Source organism: Podarcis liolepis (assembly GCF_965112155.1).
Source record: "Podarcis liolepis genome assembly, chromosome: 3".
Taxonomy (NCBI): domain Eukaryota; kingdom Metazoa; phylum Chordata; class Lepidosauria; order Squamata; family Lacertidae; genus Podarcis; species Podarcis liolepis.
Genome location: NC_139557.1, coordinates 95,431,447 through 95,452,780, shown reverse-complemented (window position 1 = coordinate 95,452,780; position 21,334 = coordinate 95,431,447). Strand labels below are relative to the sequence as shown.

The window sequence follows — 21,334 nt, the reverse complement described above, 5'->3', positions numbered from 1 at the left end:
TCATTTAACAGCAAGGAGACAGGCCAATTTCTATTGTCTAATTAAATAAAGGTTCCTGTAGATAGTTTTGTAATGGTGCAAATTTGACCACTAAACAAAATAGCTTACTGGAGAATTACTTGCACTATTGTTTCATTTTTACAATTAGCCACTACATTGCTTTGTTGTATGGTATGTGTTAATTTTGCATGCTTTGCTTTTCTACCTCTAGAGAGAATATCTTTTAAATGTTTCCAAATAGGGCCGTACCTTGGAAATCAAACAGAATTTGTTCCAGAAGTCCTTTCAACTTCCAAAACATATGGAAACCAAAGTGCGGCTTCTGATTGGCTGCAGAAAGCTCCTGTAGCCAATCGGAAGCCCTGTCGGACGTTTGGCTTCCAAAAATATTTCGCAAACAGTTACTGTTTGCGGTGTTTGGGAGCCAAACCGTTTGGGAACTAAGCTGTTCCAAAAACCAAGGTATGACTGTGGTAGGGCTAGAGAACATCAGACCTGGGGGCCAAATACACAGCCTCTTTTTCTGCCCTTAGGAACGCCCTCCTCCATAACTCTGCTTTGCACCGTAAGCATTTTTGCCTGGTTGGAATGTGCCCTAGAGTTCTGGCTCTTGCCTGTTTGGATGGAAGGTAGAGAGGGGTGTGGGTAGAAGCCAGCCTTATTGTACAAAGGCAAAACTCACATTCATCGCTCCGCCCACTTTTGCCTGGCATGTGCCCCCAGGAAGCTTGTCTTGTCAAGACTGGAAGTGGCCTTTGGATAGAAACTCCTGCCATATAGGATATTGCAGCCAAGGCAGTTTATGAGGCAAAGTCTGGGAATATAGGAACCCTGAACACTGGAAAACTTTACTTCCTATTCCCAGAGTTGCTCCATTCTGCTGGCGCAATCGCACCCTCACAAAAACAGAAAGCAAAGAAAACATTACAAAACCCTGTGAGTAACAGATTGAAGCACTTTCTGAGTAGTTGCTGGACAAACTTATTCTTAGGTGAACGTGAAATACCTGGCTGTGTTTGGGTGGTAGGTGGAAGTTTATGTATTAAGAGGTGATCTGATTGGGTCGTCATTTGTGGAGAAAACCCTTCCTTATCTCAGTGTATGTAATAGAGGCATCGGTTCTGTTTAGAGATGAACTTCAGGACTAACACACTTAACTTAGATTGTTTTAACATTAGTCATAGAATCATAGAGGGGCATCTAGTCCAAGTCCCTGCAATGCAGGCTTATTTTTGCCCAGTGTGGGGCTCGAACCCATGACCCTGAGATTAAAAGCCTCATTCTCTTACCAACTGAGCTATCCCACTTATATTGGTATCCTTTAAGGGTGGCGCTGTGGGTTAAAGCACAGAGCCTAGGGCTTGCCGATCAGAAGGTTGGCGGTTCGAATCCCCGTAACAGGGTGATCTCCCGTTGCTCGGTCCCTGCTCCTGCCAACCTAGCAGTTCAAAAGCACGTCAAAGTGCAAGTAGATAAATAGGTACCGCTCCGGTGGGAAGGTAAATGGCATTTCCGTGCGGTGCTCTGGTTCGCCAGAAGCGGCTTAGTCATGCTGGCCACATGACCCGGAAGCTGTACGCCGGCTCCCTCGGCCAATAAAGCGAGATGAGCGATGCAACCCCAGAGTCGGTCACGCCTGGACCTAATGGTCAGGGGTCCCTTTACCTTTACCTAAGGGAAACTTGTAATTTACTTGGAGAAAAAAAATCCATTTGAAATATGAAGGGTTGCAGCCAAAGCTCTATAATTGCAACTCTGCAATTGTAGTGGGACTTTGCCTTCCTCTCCTCCTGCTTTGTGCCGCTAAAATCTGCTCCAGAGTTCCCCTCAGGGGCTGTGGAGGAACGTCCCCTCCCTCAAATAGAGGTCTCTTTTGTTAGCAGAACAGGACCATTGCATACATGTTCATTGAGTTTGATTTTTTCTCCACTCTGCTCTTCTTTTAGGTTCTGAGTGGAGCTCTGGCATTCCAGAGGACAGCTTCTCTTCGGGGGCTGAAGAACTTGATGGCGACGATGAGGATGAGCCTCAGACCCCAGACACGAAAGCCAAAGATGCAGGAGAGTCGAAAGATGCAGGAAATGCTGGCTGGGCTGATGCCATGGCAAAAGTGCTCAGTAAGAAAGTTCCCAAGAGTAAGCCCACCATACTGGTTAAAAACAAAGAGCGGGATAAGGAACGAGAGAAGGAAAAGCAGGAGAGGCTGGAGAAGAGGAGAAAGGTAAGGAAGCAGATGCAACATCATGATACCATACATTATGTCCTCCATAAAAGCAGTCCTCCCCTTTAGTATTTATTCACACTTACTCTCAGTAGCCAGATTGCTAAACTTTTGCAGGCAGTGATTTATGAAAGGTCAGTTTGAGAGACGCCTCTGTGCATATGCTTTGGCTTGTCATGGTAGGATTGCTAGTGTGCTCCAGGGGTAAAAACTAGCAGCCAAACATAAGCAAAGTTATGCTTGTGCAGAAGTTCAAAGCTTGTTGGAGGAGCAAGCTTGCTCCCTAGCTGCTGACCTGGGACCATGCCCGTAATTTACTAAAAGTACCATCTGAATTCAACCTCGGACTGTCGATTCCATCTCAGTTAGCATATTAGCACTGGGAAAACCGAAACTGGGACGAGTTCTGCCAAGTTATCTATGCAGAATGAACATGTCTCTCAAAACAGATGATGCATACTCACCTTTGCATTGTTGTGTCTCAGAGTCCAGGAAGGAGCAGTCCCCTTCACTCAATAAGCCAACTCTGAAATTAGAATTCAAAGCTGGCCATTGCTTGCTACTGTAGTGGCACTTGGTGATTTAAAGTTATTTATTGTTTGAAGGATGCTGGTTTCCTGGCCCTGCAAATGAGCCAATAATTTGTGTAGTATGTGGTAGCCTGTATTTTAGGACTGGGGCTTGCATGGCTCCTGGTCCTTACGGCTGACAGTGCTCCCTGTGTTGAAAGTGTAAAGTTTTGGGAAGCAGTGCTTTTCAGGGAGGTAATAAGACATCCTTAGGTCACCACTGATACACCTGGTGAACAAGGTGCTAGTCTCTTTAGAAAGGCACTTTGGTTTTCCACTCTGTTAATGACAGTGCATCTGGGATAGGGTGGGCTAAAGTTTTAGGGTCTGGTGTTTCACATCTTTTAATGACTGCACAGTGGTGCTGTATAAACTGAACTGATTTATATGGTGTGATTCACTACCCAAGTAAGCCAGGGTACCAAGTAAGCCAGCTGCTCTTACTTGGTATGAATCTAATGAAGCTCTAATGTGTATTGAAATGGCTTCATTTCAATAGCACTGTGTTACCAGACCACGGTGGCTGCTTTACTTACTCCCGATATTTTCGGATGAAAATGTAAGGCTATAATATAGAATCTATTCAGTCACTGTTTGCTCTCTGAATCTGGTTTTATCAGATAAATATGTGGGGTACCACAAATTGGTGGTGTGCTGTTAGTCTATAAACTGATTTGTTCATCATGAGATAAACTTGAAACAGCCTGCCTTTTATTGATTCCATGCTGATGGAAAACTAAAATAGGGTTAGCTGTTTGATCAGAGGCCAGAGCATAGTCATCAAGACATGAATTCATAGCGGTCTGCCTGGAATTATAAAGATAAGAGTTTTCTATAACTTCATAAAAAGAGGCTGTGGGTAATGGAGACTTAGTGTTAAGAGGGTTCAAACAATGTTAACTTGCTGTTCAATTGTTTTAAGAAGCATGACAATCAGTTTTGCTAAAGTAGAGTGCGGGGAAAGGAAGGATAATATACATAGATGTGTACACAAATGTGTTTGTGGGTGTATGAAATTGCTGTCGATAAAGACAGGAACCGTGATTGCGTTTGGTTTTCGTGTCTAAATCAAGAAATCTTTACACACTGAAGTTGGTTTCTTTTTCTCACAAAACATTGGGCTATCTCAAAATATAATAAATCCCAGTCTTAATCTTCATAAGTAAAGTGCTACGTTGTTAAAATAAAGTGGGAAATGCCTCCAGTATTCCGAAAATCATGATAGCGCTCTTTATCTCTAATGAACAAGCTTCTAAATATTTGCTTTGGAACTGCAGCTAAGACATCTGCATATTGGCATTGAAGCTGCCTGATCTCCCATGTAAAGCATAAACTCCAGTTTTAACTGTATATAATTACTGGAAAACAATTGGTTCATGTTTTACAACTCTCTCTAAGTGTTACACATTTAATATAAACTTTTAGCAAGCGGCTATAATTGTGTTAAAGTTGAAGTCTGGCTATATGAAGAAGTTTGATGGCTCTACCCTACTTAAAAATTGTGGTTACAGATAGGTAGCCGTGTTGGTCTGCCATAGTCAAAATAAAAAAAATTCCTTCCAGTAGCACCTTAAAGACCAACTAAGTTAGTTAGTTCTTGGTATGAGCTTTCGTGTGCATGCACACGAAAGCTCATACCAAGACCAACTTAGTTGGTCTTTAAGGTGCTACTGGAAGGAATTTTTATTTTAAAAATTGTGGCAATTCTTTTATTTTTGAAAAACGAACTGCATTTGTTCTGAGCTATGTCAAACAACTTTAAAAGTGTCTGACAAAATAGCAGATGAACTGAAAAACGTTTTGGCTTCAGTAAGACAGGTGGATTTCAAAACAGACACTGGGAGTTGAGTCTTGGAAGGAAGTATCTTCTCTGTCACTCCTTAAAAGTTGAAGAAAGGTCTGGACAATAGCTAAGCATAGCTATAGTTATGTATTATACTCCAATTTAAAGTTGTGTGTATTAGTGTATCTAGAAGCTCCTTTGCTTCCAGTGTCTCAGGCTTGGATGGCTGTACCATTGGAATGATTTCCAGTCTCGGAGATTGTTCAAGGTTCCCCATAAAATGCAATAGGTTGCTCATTTGCTCCTAAAATATTTAGAGTCTGAATAGAAGGTCACTGTCACTGGGCACCACTGCTTATTTGTGGGCAAACTTACTCAAGTCATTCTTGAAGATCTGTGCTTTTCATCTGTGGTGGCCAGATAGTGCTTCAAACAATCTTAAAGGTAAAGGGACCCCTGACCATTATGTCCGTAACTCTGGGGTTGTGGCGCTCAACTCGCTTTATTGGCCGAGGGAGCCGGAGTACAGCTTCCAGGTCATCCGGCCAGCATGACTAAGCCGCTTCTGGCGAACCAGAGCAGCACACGGAAACACCATTTACCTTTCTGCCAGAGCGGTACCTATTTATCTACTTGCACTTTGACATGCTTTCGAACTGCTAGGTTGGCAGGAGCTGGGACCGAGCAACGGGAGCTCACCCCATCGCAGGGATTCGAACCGCTGCCCTTCTGATCGGCAAGTCCTAGGCTCTGTGGTTTAACCCACAGCACCACCCGCGTCCCTCAAACAATCTTGGGAAGGGGGTAATGCCCCACAAGTGAGTTGCGACCTGCATACCCTTCAACTCTAGTTTAGAATTCATTTCATAAGAGGCTATGCTCTAGGTTAACTATTTCAACCTTGCCGATCAGCTTTAAACATTTTGCTTGCCCAGGTTAAATAGTTCAAAGTAGGTGTGATGTTGTTTGACTGAGTTTCTTTGTTCTTGGCGAGAACAAATAATCGCCTGCCTGGGTGAGCACCCAAATGTCCAGGTCACACTGCAATTGTTGACTTTGACTGGCAGGAGAACTAAACGCCCAGAACATCCCTGCTCAGGAATCCGCTTGATCCATTGGCTCTAATGTAGTTGGAAAGGTTCACTGGAGAGCCTGTTATGTGAAAATCCACACCACTGCCCTGTTGGGCCTATCACTTGGCACTAGAGGAGCAATGTTGTTAAGCGTAGTTGTATTCTCCCCATCCTCACCTAACGTCGTCCTACATGATTTATCAACTTGGTTTTCTTAAGAAATATCTATATGTGCATGCTGCATTTTTAAAATGCCTAATGCTCTTTCGCATAACAATATTTATGATGCAGCTTGATAAAAAGCGGGAGTGGGAAATGATGTGCAGAGTGAAGCCAGATGTTGCGAAAGACAGAGAAATGGAGAGAAGCCTTCAGAGAATTGCCACGAGGTAAGAGTGTGTGTTTGGGCTTTTGAAAACAGATCTAAAGGCATGCCTGAGTAATCTGCTTCTAATCAAATTGAACTCTTAAGAAGTGACTCGTGGGAGTCAAATGATTTATACCTAGTTCTGTCTCATACAGTATCAAGTTCAACAAAAGATTTCAGAAGTCTTATGAAAGCTTAAAATTTGGACAAGACTATAACGTGTTAAGTGTTCGCCCAGCAGGAGTTCTGGGCCTGAGCTCATCGTTTTTGTTAATTCCATACTTAGAAAATACACAGATCAATCACTTCTCCCACTCTTTGTATTTCTCTAAAGTGCATTCACCAAAACTCGCTGTTCTTGCGGTCAGATTACTGTCTTGCATTAACCTAGCGTTGCACCACATGGCTCTGGTCTAGCACATAACCAGTGCATTTTCTTGATCATATCAGTGGGCTTGTTTTTGACATCCTTACCTCCACAGAGACTGCTCTAAAAGCTTGCCTCTGAACTTTGCGTAGGTGGGTGTGCGAAGTCATTGGCTGACTCCTCTGGCATGTCCCAAAGCCTAGTGTCACAGTTTTCAGTTTGTTTACAACTTGTTGGTGTTTGGCCGAACTGCTTCAGAGTTCCTATTCCCTTCTGCCATTTTTGCATGCACTGACCCTTAGCAGGAATAAAAGCATTTTGATAATTTTTCCAGTGTGCATATGCACACCTGACAGGCTGCATAGACATGCACACAGATACTCTGCCAGTGTGTGCACTCCATGCCAAGAAGAGAGGTTTTGCATGAAGCAAATGCCTTTTCTGTGCTGACTCTGCTTACAGAGCCAAGGTACATGAGCTCATTTGGGTTCTTTGGTTTTTCTGTCCTGGAGGAAGATGCGACTTGCGTCTTGACTTAAGGACAGGAGGATGCAGCTAATAATAGCTACTTCTCTCAGACCAAAGGAGATAGTAAAAAACTCTGCTTGAGATTCTTCTGGAATGTGAGGGAGGCATCCACACTTCTTCCAGTAATTGCTAAAATGTGGGACCAATAACTTTTACTAAGTCTTTTCTCAAACTGGGTGCCACAGAAGGCCACCTGGTTCCCAGAAATGGGGGGAAAGTGAAGAGGCACTAAAACAATAGGGGAGGTGACCCCTACAGTGCACTGAAAATATGCTGCTTATGAATTAAGCCCAGTATTCTTCGAGAACGGTTACCCAGGGGCACTATAAAAGAAGGGGAGGAATCCTGCGCATCCATATAAATAGTTTCAGGAATAAGACATTTTTATAGGCCATCTGAAAGGTACTGTAAATTACTGAGAATAATTCCACACAACCTACTGGACAAAAGTGTTGGAAATGAGGCTTAGTTCTGTCGCAGCAAACGGCACTCAAACCAAAATCACTAACACAAAATGGGCATCAACAGCCTGGTTCATAGGACACTTTGCCATTGGTAGGCATAATCCTTGCTTCTTCATCATTTTTTGTGGCAACGCTGGTCTGTGCGTTTGGTTAAGGCTACAAGCAAGCCTGAAGATAACTGATGCTCGTGAAACTCAAGTAGCATGGGATTGTGATGTCTCTAAATTACATTTTCCTTAACATGATGCTACTCTCCAAGTGCAAACTGTAGTGTGGTGTGAAACTGGGCTTAGAATGTTTACTGGGTGCTTGAAGGAGTACACATTGTTGCCGTCACAAATTGTGGGCCAAGGTCTCTTAGCCTTTGGGTCGGTGACTGTGTGCGGTGTCCTTACATTTCACTGTTCTTTGATTTTACGAAAAGTGCATGATTTGGATCCCTTTTGGCCTTTGAATGGTGTCTTAAACCCACTTGCGTTCTGACTTATTACCCTGACTCCTCTTGTCGTTATCTCGTGTGTCTGGTGCAGTGGGGCTGAGGAGACGCTTTATCAAAGCCATGCTACCTAGCAGGTGTGGCAGTGAAACAACAGGTGCCTAACCACTCCTCCTTTCATCTGCCAGGGGCGTCGTTCAGCTATTTAATGCTGTCCGGAAGCATCAACAGAACGTCAGTGAGAAGGTGAAAGAAGCAGGGAGTTCCGAAAGAAAACGGGCAAAATTGATCTCGTCTGTTTCAAAGAGAGACTTTATCAATGTATTGAGAGGAATGGAAGGGACGGAAACAGAGCAAAATGCTGCCAGGAAGACCTTGAAAAGCAAACAGGTAGGCACCACTTCTTGGAGCAGTTGTTCTAATGTGGCAGAGTGAGCCATTCAACTTGCGTGTTTGTGTAATTTTGCTCTCCTGGCTTCAAATGATTATGGAACTTCTTCAGTGTCAGGTACGTTACTGCTTGAATGTTATTCACAGTTTTGGAAGCTATATAACATGTCTGGGGAACCTTTGGCCTTCCAGATATTGCTGAACTAAAACTCCCGTCAGCCACAGCAAACTTTTTTTTTTATAAAATTTTTATTGGTTTTACAAAATTTTAAGAAAAACAGACAAACACTAAAAATGACAAACATACACGTATAGTTTCAAACATATTTTCATAAACCTCTTTTCTTGGACTTCCCCATACCCCCCCTCTCTGCATCCCAATGTCCAAAATTCAACTAGCAACTTCCAATTGTTACTTTCCAATCTTTATCATCTTAGTCCTCTTTTATAGTCTAACCTTGTATCCCTGTACCCTTTTGCTTCTGAAAACCACGACATTTTAGCATTCATTAAGTTTATAGTAGTCCTTAAGATAACTTTTAAATTTTTTCCACTCTTCTTCCACCGTCTCTTTTCGTTGGTCACGGATTCTGCCTGTCATCTCGGCCAGTGTCATATAGTCCATCACTTTCATCTGCCATTCTTCCACAGTGGGCAAATCCCGTGTCTTCCAATACTTTGCGATGAGTATTCTTGCTGCTGTTGTGGCATACATGAAAAAGGCTCTGTCTTTCTTTGTCACCAGTTGGCCGACAATGCCCAAGAGAAAGGCCTCTGGTTTTTTAGGGAAGGTACATTTAAGTACCTTTTTTATTTCATTATAGATCGTTTCCCAGAAGGCCTTAATCTTCGGGCATGTCCACCAAAGGTGATAAAAGGTACCTTCAGTCTCTTTACACTTCCAACATTTGTTATCGGGCAAGTGATAGATTTTTGCTAGCTTGACTGGGGTCATGTACCACCTGTATACCATTTTCATAATGTTTTCCTTTAAGGCATTACATGCCGTAAATTTTATACCGGTGTTCCATAACCATTCCCAGTCAGCTGACATAATGTTATGTCCAACATCCTGAGCCCACTTAATCATAGCCGACTTAACTGTTTCATCCTGTGTGTTCCATTTCAACAACAAGTTGTACATTCTAGATAGATTCTTAGTATTGGGTTCTAACAGTTCGGTTTCTAATTTTGATTTTTCCACCTGGAAACCGACTTTCCTGTCCTGTTTAAAGAATTCCATTATTTGGCGATATTGGAACCAATTTTCTACTTTATACTTCAATTTCTCCTGACTTTGTAGTTTGAACTTATCTCCATCCTGTTCTAAAATTTCCCAATACTTCGGCCATCCGACCTCCATATTGAGTTTCTTCACTGCTTTAGCCTCCACTGGTGACACCCATCTAGGGGTTTTGTTTTCCAATAGATCTTTATATCTTATCCAAACATTAAACAATGCTTTTCTGACAATGTGATTTTTAAAGGCACTGTTAGCTTTATCATACCAAAGATATGCATGCCAACCAAAAGCGTTATTAAAACCTTCCAGATCCAAGATGTCCGTGTTCTCGAGGAGCATCCATTCTTTGAGCCAGCAAAAAGCTGCTGCCTCATAGTACAGTTTCAGGTCCGGCAGGGCAAACCCCCCTCTTTCTTTAACATCTGTCAATATTTTAAATTTAATTCGGGGCTTTTTGCCCTGCCAGACAAATTTCGAAATATCTTTGTGCCACCTCTTAAAACATTCCATCTTATCAATAATCTGCAAGGTCTGAAACAAAAATAACATTCTAGGCAATACATTCATTTTGATTACTGCAATTCGGCCTAACATTGACAATTTCAAATTTGACCATATTTCTAAATCTTTTTTGATTTCTAACCAACATTTTTCATAATTGTCCTTGTACAAATTCTGATTCTTAGATGTTAAGTAGACCCCTAGGTATTTAACCTTCTTGACCACAGTCAGACCTGTTTCCTCTTGAAATTTCTCCTTTTCCTTTCCTCCTTGGATCTGAGTGTGATCAAACAGTCTCTCGGGGTCTTTCTGTTTTGCTTTTTGCCCAATCTAAAGGCAGTCGTGATTTTGAATTCGTCTTCCTGGAGGTCCCAACAGTCCACAAACTCCCTTGTCAAGTATTCCACAAGGTTGTCTCCTTCATTCTCCGGAATCAGTCTTATTTTTAAATTCCTCTCTTTCCTCTGTAACTCCCACAAGGCCAAAGTTGCATCATGCTCATAGACCTTCTTGGCAATCGGCTCTAACTTCTCCTGTGTCTCTCCCGCAGTAGCTTTGGCGTCTTCGGCAATTTGACGCGTAGTGGCGTTTTCCTCCACCAATTTATTTATGGATTCTGTATTCTGGTTTAGTCTTGCTGAAATTTCTGTTAGTTTTAGTGTATTCTCTGAAGTCTGTTTTGTCAGAGACTCCAGAGTTTGATTTATCTTGAGCAAAGCATCTGTCACAGCTTCCATGGAAACGGCTGCTCCTTTGTCTTGTCCTGTTGTTCCTGTTGATCCAACTGTTGCGCCTGAGATTGAGCCTCTTTTCTTTGCCTGTAGCTGCTGCAGCTGTTGTTGTTGTTGCTTGGTTTTGGCTCTTGTGACTATCTCCTCTTGTGCGCCACTCATGTCAAGGTCAGTTCCCACGGGATTTATTCTCCCTTGGAAAATTCCACTGTCTTAGGCCGTGCCGGGCCTCGCTTTGTCCTCTAGAGGGAGCAAATCAAAATGGCCATAGAACAAAGTTTCCAAGTATAAAAACAAAGGCGTCTGTCCAGAATGTAAAAAGGGAAGTTAACACAGTCAAAGTCAGTCAAAGTCAGTATTACTAAAAACTTGTTGCTTTAGATTGCCACAGTTGCCCAATTTATGCTACTTCTTCTTGTATTGTACAGTAGCCAGGCACTGTGGAAACTTTGTATCAAAGTATCACTTCACAGGGAAAAGTCAGTTCAGTATGGTACAAAGGCAGACCGTTTCATTTTCAGATGGATGAGACAGCAGAGGTTTTTTTACTTCTAACAAATCATGCAGTTGTTGTTCAAATTCACCTCCCCTCTGCCCTGCTAGCTAGAGGGGAGATCAAAGGGTCTAAATGTCCGGTTAAGCTAGTCAAGTAGCAGGTTTAAACGGATGCAGGTTTAAAGCTCCGTTGCTTTCACTTTCATGCAGTCGGGGGGAGGCAGACTTCCTTTGTTTAGCTCTCCCCCGTTTTTAGCCCAATTTTTGAAATTTAAAAGGTCCCGGTTATATTTCAGCTCTTACTCACGGGGATTCAGTCCAAAATTTCTTTTCAGGAAGGAATCGGCGCTCTCCGCTTATGGCGACGCGGCTTCACTTCGCAGGCTGGGTAGCGACTCTCAGCACCGCGCTCACTCCCGATGTCGATCCGTAGCCTTTAAAAAGGCTCTTTCACGGTACCGGGGGGCGCAAAGGTGCCCACCGAGTCTCCTTGTTCTCAGGCTTCAGCGCCTGGGATTTTAGGGGTCCCCCGCTTGCCGTAGCGGGTAAGACCCGAACTTGCGAAGCAGTCCTTCTCCGGAGCTCGGAGCTAGGACCGCCATTAAGCGCTGGCACCGACCGGAAGTCCAGCCACAGCAAACTTAGCCAGCAAAGATGAGGGTTCAGCAACACCCTGGAGGGCCCAAGGTTCCCTAGACATGCTGTGTTTCATGACCCTTGCTGCTGCCTTTTAGAGAGCCCTGAATTCTGCAGCTGCAGTACCCCCGACAGATGGCAGTCTGGCTTGGATACTTCCAGGAAAGTAAAGCCCACCACTTCCCAAGGCGGTCTAGTCCACTCTCAAAGAGCTCTTACAGTTTCAGTTGCTAAAGTTTTCCCTAAGCAAAGTCCTTATCTCGTTCACAGCTTTGTTTTGCCCTCCTTGGGGTCTGGATAGCGTTGAATGGGCTTGGTGGGGCAATGGAACTTAGAAGAACACAGCCATTGACACCAAATGCCCCACTGGAAGTCCCCCCTTCACATTTTCAATAGAGTCCTGGGTATCTTCCTTTGCAGGATCTTAAGGAGAGATGAACGTATTCAGTACAGCTAACTTTCTAAGAAAGATTTCCCCTTTTTGGTCCTTCAGTGTTCAGTCTTGGACAGATTATTTTTTTCTGGGAAATGGTATTGAAATTTGAGTTAGAAACTATGTCAGCACTTGCAGGAAACCTTGGCTCTCTCATCTTGGTTGAAGAGGAAAAATGAGATCTTATGGCAGCGTTGTTCTTGCTCCAAGCTACCATCTCTGCTTTCAAGTGGTCCACTTTATGGTGCTGCCTATCCCCTATTGTCCTTCTCTGCACATCTTTGCGACATGCATTGGCTGAGTTAAGGCATACTGCCAAGCTATAGTTAAGAAGCCAAACGATGGTTCTTATCTGAATTGTTTCCTATTTGCTCATCATCCAGCTTCATAAGTTCAGTCCCATCTCCATCTGCAGTAGCCTCATGAGCTGGAGCAGCTTGATCAGTGAACTGTCAATTCAAACATAAAAGTATACCACAGCTTATCCTAGCTTCAAGCCATGCTTTGAGTTTGATAGCTCCAAATGTGAGTAGGCTCACATTCAGAGATTATGGAACTACAGTATAAAAAAAGCAAATCATGGGTTTGTGTTGTGTATCAACCCGGCCTATGTCAACCACTCTGGCTATGGATACTTGACTGATGGGCAATTGATCTGAATCAGAAGGACTGTTTACATTCTGTATATTAAGACTGCTGAAAACTTGAAATGACTGGTTGAAGGTTAGAAATTCTGTCTTTCCTACGTTTCATCTGGTACTTACCATTACGGTGGTACCTCTGGATGCGAACGGGATCCATTCCGGAGCCCTGTTCGCATCCTGAAGTGAACACAACCTGCATCTGCGTGGGTCACGATTCGCCGCTTCTGCGCATGCGCGTGATGTCATTTTGAGCACATGCGCAAGCGGCAAAACGCGTTCCGTTACGTCCGGGTTGCCGCGGAGCGCAACCCGAAAATGCTCAACCTGAAGCAACGTCAACCCGAAGTATGACTGTATCTGTGGTGGGCTTGTGAATGACTTGGTTCTGGGGCTGACCTCAGACCTCAGAATGACATTTGTTCACACTGGTTTGAATCAGGGAGAGATTTTTATCTGCAGTGTTTTAGTTTTCATTAAAAGTTCTGCCGAGTTACCTGTGTTCCAGCCTCGCTGCAGGGTTACTGTCGACACAAGAATTCCTTCCGAGAGGAATCTGCTTTTAAAAAGTCGTTCAAGGGCAAAGATGTTGGATCAGTCAGATTCGAAAGGGAGCAGGACTTGGGGTTTCGGAATCTAGAATTTCAGAAGCTGCATGTTTATAATGCATATTTGCGTTCATGCTTGAACTTTGTGCTCGCTAGTGGGTGGAATACTTCTCTTGGCCCCATTCCACTGGAGTTAACTAAGCGCTTTCCTGTGCCAGCAAGAAATACTTTAATCAGTTGGGAGACAACAGTTTGTCATGCGTTCTTTGTTTAGTGTGCTTTCGGGAAGCATGCCGAAACACTCCGTGGCATGAAGAACCCTCTGAGTTTCACGCAAGTGTACAATTAAAGTATTTTAAAAATTCATTGGGTAATAAGAGTAACTTAGACTGTCGCCAAGTGTTCCATTTCTCCTTAAATCTGTCCGGCTTGCTTGATTTCAAAGGCTGGAAAAATTAGAATAATAAGCTTGATGTTGTAATAGAAGCTCTCCAGCGCTGCTGTTCGTAATCTGTTGGTACACAGAAACTTAAAACTGACTTACAGGGCGTGTTGCATAGCTAGCACTGTGGTCAGAGTTGGTGCTTTGGTTGCTGACAGAGCAGGTCTTGTCACTAAAAATCATTGAGGTTGGGTGGGAAGGCAGACCAGGAGCTATGTGGAAGTAAGGAGGGGGTAATATGCAAGTCTGGCCTAGCCAAGGAGAACGAAATCCATGCCATTAAGGGGGGACGGGGACTGGGCAGGCTCCCGTTTGGGAGGGTCTTCACTCTCCTTTTGCCTGGAGTACTTGCAGAATGAGAAGAGAACAAGCTCCTCTTCTCTTGTGAAGTCTGTGTGTGTGTGTTCAGTTTTACTGTGGGTTAAATGGAGACTGTGCACAATTCGGCAGCACATTGAGGGGTGCTGTGCACGGTATCTAGCCAATATGCACAGTTGCCAGGCAGAGACTCCTGTGCTCTGACTAGGCCCCATACATATCTTACCCGTGGAACTGATGAACGAAACGGGTGCTGGAGGACGTCTTGCTTCTGTACGGCCGAAATGTCCTGGTTGTCTTTTTGCATGGTAAAAAGTACAATGTGGGATGTTTGGTTCTCTCCCCACGCCCCGCCTGGTAGGTATTTCAGAAAATCAATTTTGGATGGGAGAAGCTTTTGTCAGCTTTCCAAACCTAACATCTGATACCTTCTCCTCAACCCCTTAGTTGAAATAATGTTATAAAGCTGGTGGGGAGGTGTGCGAAATCTTGGATTTTTTAGATCATATGCATTTGCGGCAAAATCTGCCTTTACAGTAATGCCTTGGTATTTGTGGCTATTCTCTCCTCTTCCCCCCCCCCCCATTTTCACTTCCTGCAACTTTTTGAACTCTAAATCTCTTCCTACTATTCAACTAAACCAACTCTTTGGGGGGAGGGGTTGCCGTGTGGCTCTCAGTCAAGGCTGGCTTTGGTTTTGCTTTTGTTCCCCACCCTTCACCTTTTAAAGAAATAAATGGGAATTGACATGTTCAGCATCAGGTAGGAACTTGACCTCAGAACACAAATATTTGTGGATGGAGGTATTTTGGGGACATGCATATTAAGCGTTCCTTATGGATTTCTGCTGCATTTATGGGACAGGTAGGTTGTTAATGCATCTAAACTCTTGAGTGGAACTGCGAAAGATGGAATTTGCATGAATATCTCCAGGGTAATCAGTTTGCAATGGAGAAGTACTGTTTCAGTGTATTAATTGAGCAGGGGGAGGTGGGTTATGAAGCTCGATTGTCGCCATAGATCAGAGAGAGGTGGGGAACACAAAATTCCCTCCAGCTCCATGCAGTGAGTAGATGTCGGAACTGTGCACATTTTTGTGCTGTGCATTGCCAAAAGTGTGCACCACCACTTTGTGTCCTTTTGTTGGTGTGGGAATGCCTATAAATGCATGGTTATTAGGTTTCTAAACTGCTTTGAGCAGATCTCTCTCTCTCTTTTAACCTGGCAAGGCCAGCTTTGGAAAACAAGTTTTGATTGAACTTGAAGAATGAATGCTCTGGTAGGCCAGATTGTAAGTGTCGATATTCAAGGCCACAGGGAAGGAATCTTATCAGTTCCTACGCTATGGTAGCTTAAGGTCAGCCACAGATCATTCAGAAGCCCTCGTCATGAAGAAAGTATTTATTTTGCCTCTCCGGTATGGCACTGCCTACTCAGCAGCACACACCGTAGCCTGAGCAGTCGTGTGGGCAGCAGATGTGCTGCTGAACAAACCTTGAAACAGAGAGCAAGACCTCTCCAGTGCCAGCGATTCCGTATAGCTCTCCTAAGTAGCTGCATGCTGCAGGTTAGACCTGCTTTGCTTGTGCTCAAGCATACACTTTCTCACCATGTTCTCAAAGTAGCACATGAGATCCTTAGTGAATAGAGCATGCTGTAACACAGAATTCTTCGACCTTGGGCCCCAGACGTTGTTGGCTTCTAACTCCTGTGATCCACGACCAGCTTTGCCCAGCTTTCAAGGATGATGGGCGTTGTCCCACACCATCTGGGGACCCAAGATTGAAGAGAGCAGCACAGATCTGAAGTAGTTGGGCACCAGCCTCGCTACCTAAGTGCCTTGTTTTTTCTCTAATAGAGGAATTTAATGCTGTGGAGGGTACATTCCTAGGAAGGGTTTGTGGTACATCTTCCTCGCTACATTGTGAGCAGTATTTTTTTGATCTTTTTGAAGCTTTTGGAGTTCTACAACTGCAAAATAATAATAATAATAATAATAATAATAATAATAATAATAATAATAATAATAATAAATGACTGAATGAATTTTATTTATACCCCACCCTCCCGAGGCAAGACTGGGCTCAGGGCGGCTAGCACCAGGTATAAAAACAATTGATTAAAATACAACTTAAAAACAAGATTAAAAACACAACATTAAAATGCAGCCTCATTTCAGTAGAAACTCAAATCAAAAACTTTTTGGGTATGAAAATGTCAAATCTTCACCAAGGCCAGCTATCCAGACTGGTCCTACGTGAGCCAGAAAAAAGCCAGGGAAGTCCCCAAATAGGAGTTCCATCACAGGAGAAAGGAAAAAGGAAAGATGTAAGGCGGATCTTTACATGAAGCGGAATAAGGTGGTAAAGTCCCAAAGTTTGGGAAGTGTGGGAAGTTTCCCTGCCTAAAATTGTATGCAGCTAGAAAGCCAGCGTTTTGTGAGTGCGGGGGGTGAGACCACAGTTTGATTTCCTTCCCCACCCCTGCTTACAATCTGATACCATCTTTATCGTGCCACCTAATTTTGCTGCCTGTGCAGATCCTGTGCATGCTGGTTCACGTTCACCAGCTGAGAAGGGTTTTCCTATCGCCTGTCTCCTCTACAGCTCCAGTGAGGTTTCACGGTCTGGTGTTTGAAAACTTGTTCATGCTTCTTTAAAAACTGTATCCCTCTCTGCAGATTTTGTGTGCTCAGATGGGAGTAATTATTTTTTTGAACGGGATCCAAGGACTTTGCCTTTCATATCATTAACGGTTTATCAAAGTATTTCTTAATCCTTGCTGAACCTGCTGACTTTTGTAATATATTTTTTTTCTCTCCAAGGTACATAATGCTTGTTTCTGGGCAGGATCTTGTGGTCTCTGCCCCCTTCCCATCTTCCTTATCTGGAAAGCCTGCTTGGAGAAGGCAGCGGGGTTTGTTTGTGCTGTGCTATTTAGAGTGTGGTAGCAGTGAGGGGTGGCAGGCTTGGAACATTTGTATTCTCAGCGTTGAGTTGAGTTATTCTGAGCATGGCCTCTCGCAGAGACATAATGGGGACTTAAGTCCATTGAGTCTACTCTATCTTTATTGGATATTCCCCAGTACTTGAAGAGTTTTATCTCCACCACTCCAGTGCCCACTGTAGGGCCAGCCAGGAATACCAACCCTGCCTTGGACCCCTTTGCACAGGGAGTACTAAGATACAATCTTCTGGGAGATAGAGGATGAACACCAGCGTGGGTTTGGAGGGAGATAAATGCAAGAACTTGGCATTGGAGAAAGAAGAGGGGCTGTCTGTGCCGTAGCGTTGATTTCTACACTTCCCTGCTTCCACTGAGACTAGATGCAAGATGCAGAGAGCGTCTCCCTCCCTACTGGTCAGGATCTTCCTCCCTTCTTCATCATAATTCATCCCCTCTGCAATTTGGAAAAGTCTGCGTTTTTACTCCCCTTGCTCCTGCAGTTGTGTTCAGCATCTGCATATCTGCACTCTGTAGTCAGGCTGCGCCCAAGTCCGCACTAAGGAGACAGTTGGGGAGAGGAGCAGTTAAAAAGCTCCTCTGTATTTTTTAAAAGTTTGTTTTGCGAAGAGTAGCTGAACCTCATATATCCTAACAATTGTGCAAAAGTGGAGGTGCCTCTGCTGTGTGTCTCTGCTAGAAGCACTGTAGCTGCTTGTCTGCATACCAGAATCTCCCTCTGCTATTATAATATATGAGCTAGGGAGATGTTTGGAACTTGTTAAGTAGCCTGAAGAACAGGACGGCATTGTAGAAACTTGCAAGAGAAAAAAGCGTATTAAATCATGGTGGTGATAAATCAACAATTACATGATCTGTTTTGTGCATGTGTTCATATGTAATGCATGACCTTAAATTAACAACCAGTACTATCCATTGTGTTGAAATATCTTGCAAGGGGAACTCGGGTTGTTACCTTATTTCCCCCTGGTATTACTGCCAGAACGGTTTTTTGGTTTTTGTTTAAATATAGCAGTGGTATATAAAACAACTTGGAACAACCTGCGACACACACCTTTTGATCTAGTACGTGCATTATGCACAGACACCCAAAATCTCTAATTCAATTAGGACTGCTTTATTGAACTTTAGAAGCATGATAGTCACATATATTTTATTTGAGTTTTAACTTGACAGTATTATACTAACAGCTTCCGTTATTCCTGTGGTCATGATTGTCTTGAATGCTAATTCACCTGCGCTATCTCTCATTTAGGCTCCCCTAACCCTAAGCTGGGACGCGGGTGGCGCTGTGGGTTAAACCACAGAGCCTAGGACTTGCTGATCAGAAGGTCGGCGGTTTGAATCCCTGCGACGGGGTGAGCTCCCGTTGCTTGGTCCCTGCTCCTGCCAACCAGCAGTTCGAAAGCACATCAAAGTGCAAGTAGATAAATAGGTAACGCTCCAGCGAAAAGGTAAACGGCGTTTCCGTGCGCTGTTCTGGTTTGCCGGAAGCGGCTTAGTCATGCTGGCCACATGACCCGGAAGCTGTACGTCGGCTCCCTCGGCCAATAAAGCGAGATGAGCGCCGCAACCCCAGAGTCGGCCACGACTGGACCTAATGGTCAGGGGTCCCTTTACCTTTACCTTTAACCCTAAGCTGTCTTTTACATTGAAGCTGAAAATGGCACCACTCAGATCTTTGTTGAGTCATGTTGTTGTGGACTACCGTAACCATAGTAAATTCTGAAATACAAACTTCCCAAGCTTTCATTAGGTATCATTTTAATTCCATATTGACTTCTAGCTTTGGACTCCATTGTACAGATAGACAACGTGCCCTTTTCTTGCAGAATGTTGCCTCCAAATTTCTTCAGGGTCATGGAAATGTGTTCAGCAATGTGGAGTGAAAGGCCTTGGTAGCGAAGGTGTGACTTTACCCCCCTCCCTCTTAAGAAGGTGGTCAAGAAAAGGCCTTTTCTGGCAAACCAGTCAGAAGAAGATGGGAAGGAAGGAAGGAAGGTGTCTTTCTCTTCCCCTGCTCCTTAGCTTGTAGTGCATCGAGCTGTGTGTGTCCTCGTTTATGAGACTTTGCACCCACCATCCTCTTGCTTTTCAGTAGCCAGCCTGCTTCTATCAGAGCCTCACGTTTAACCATCAGGAAGCAATGCGCCTTGGGAAGCAGTTTTGATTTGTGTGTGTGTGTGTGTGTGTGTGTGTGTGTGTGTGTTTGTGTGCCTTATTGAGCTTGCATCTTAGTAACAACCTGGAAGGATCATAGAGGCTTTGGAATTAACTGGCCAAGCGCAGTCCAAGCCCTTTTATATGGTCCATATCACACTTTAGGAATTGGTACAGAATGGCCAGGATTTGGCAGGCTCTTCTCCAGGGAGGCCAAGGGCTAAGCTAGCATAAAAATGGATTCTTTCCGATAGACAGTCTGATCTTTCCAGGTCGGGATTAAGATGTTCAACAAAGCATTACGCCTTCGTTAACCCTACCTGGCTCATGAACAGAGAATTTAGACCCTAGTACTGCCAGTCTCTCAACTGGCTCTGCACATATTCCCCTAATAAGGAGTGCATTCTTAAAAGTAGGGGGAATTCTACAGAGAATCTTGGTCTATTGAAAACATCTCAAGTTTAGTGATGCAGATTTAAGTTAATAAGTATTTTTTTCCCTTTATGGAACAATGAAGCTTTTCTGCCCCAGTACTAATTGTATATATTTTCGAACATGGAATCCCAGGGGTGGAACAGCGCTGAACACTGGTGGGTCACATGGAAATTATCTGGCAATGTTGCAAATCTCACAGAGCCATGGGACTGAAAAGGATAATTAGGACGCTGCTTCTAAGGCCCCTCCAGGTTAATTTGCAGATGCAGTTTGCCACTTGTCTGCTCTTTGAGTTGTAGTTTGAAAGCCATTGTAGCTGCTGCTGCTGCTGCTGCTGCTGCACTGTATCTGCTTTGATGTGACTTTATGCATGGTCATTTCTATAATTCTACTGCCATTTTGTTGTTCAAAGTACAGTTCTGTAGGCTGGAAAGCAGTCCAGTTTATTCCTGTTTATTCAGAAGCAAATCCCGTTGATCTGTTAGTGCCCTGGAATTCAGCAGCTTGGACTGGGGCAGTGGAGGCTGGTTCCGTAGGGCCAGTAGGGCAGTGCCCCACCAAACACATTCTGCCCTCGATTTCTACCTGCCTGCCTCCTTGCACCCAGGTCAAGGGGGTGGCACTGCCCATCAGCATCCTGCTCCTTGGGCTCAGTGTTGACTTTATAGAGGAGGAAGTGGGGAAAACCAGGGCACCAACCACTACTGGACTGGAGGTAGGATAACATGAGTTATTTGCCCATTTTTTATGTATGTGCTGTATGTGCTGAATTTCTGACCTGATTAAATGAGCCGCTGCTGACATGTACCAGTGCAGAAACCAGGGGAGTAGAGGAGAGATGGTCTTGGGCCAATGGAAGAGTCAGCAGCTGGAGAGGAATTGTATTGGAAGCAACTGAATCTTAATTGGGAATACTCATCTGTCAGTTGGATCGTGCAGTTTCTGTACATCATACATTTAAAGCAGTATGGTGTGAAAGTGGTCATTGCCTCCATGTCAAAGAACTGCTATAGAAACTGTGCACATTCCAGCTGATACGGAGTGAATGTGGCCAGGGAAGAACTCTGTCATAAGCAAGGTAGGTGGGATGAAACTGGGAGTAAGTAAGGTTGCACCCAAAGCCTGATGTTAGTTGTGGTGTCCAGCATCTGTATCATGCTTTAGCCTGCCCTGCCAGATCAGACAAAAGACCTGTCTATCAAAGCATCCTGTTTCCTATAGTGGGAGACTAGATATTTTGGGATAGCACCCCAGGCGGGCGATGAGCACGATATCCCTGACTTGCTACAATTCCCTAGTGACTGGCATTCAGAGGCAGGCCTCCTCTGATCCTAGAAGTGCTGTATGGCCCATTGATGCCCTCCGTGCATTTTTCTGATTAAGTGCTGGGCTTAAGTTTGCAGGAGCTCCATCCTTGGTCAATGTCAACCTGAAGCATACATATATTCGCATGGTTTGAAACAGAACCCAAGTGAGGCTGTTAAATATTGGGTGTACATGGAGACAGGTTGCCTTCCTTGGGTGGTCCCCCAGCAAAGACTCAGACTGCGAACCTGTAATTCCACAGCTCTGTGGCTAATTAAAGCAGG

General features: G+C 44.0%; 2 protein-coding genes across 2 annotated transcripts in view; one reads left to right on the top strand and one right to left on the bottom strand.

Annotated features, from left to right (window-relative positions):
- LOC310702742 (uncharacterized protein) overlaps positions 1 to 21,334 on the bottom strand; it is a 601,527-nt gene that overhangs the window by 29,126 nt on the left and 551,067 nt on the right. The gene's annotated exons all lie outside the window — the stretch shown is intronic.
- The window catches only part of RRP15 (ribosomal RNA processing 15 homolog), a 32,210-nt gene that overhangs the window by 3,995 nt on the left and 6,881 nt on the right, over positions 1 to 21,334 (top strand). Inside the window, exons 2-4 of the mRNA XM_083495994.1 lie at positions 1,947 to 2,221; positions 5,938 to 6,035; positions 7,997 to 8,198. Coding sequence (XP_083352120.1) covers positions 1,947 to 2,221; positions 5,938 to 6,035; positions 7,997 to 8,198 — 575 coding nt within the window. The remainder of the gene's footprint in view (positions 1 to 1,946; positions 2,222 to 5,937; positions 6,036 to 7,996; positions 8,199 to 21,334) is intronic.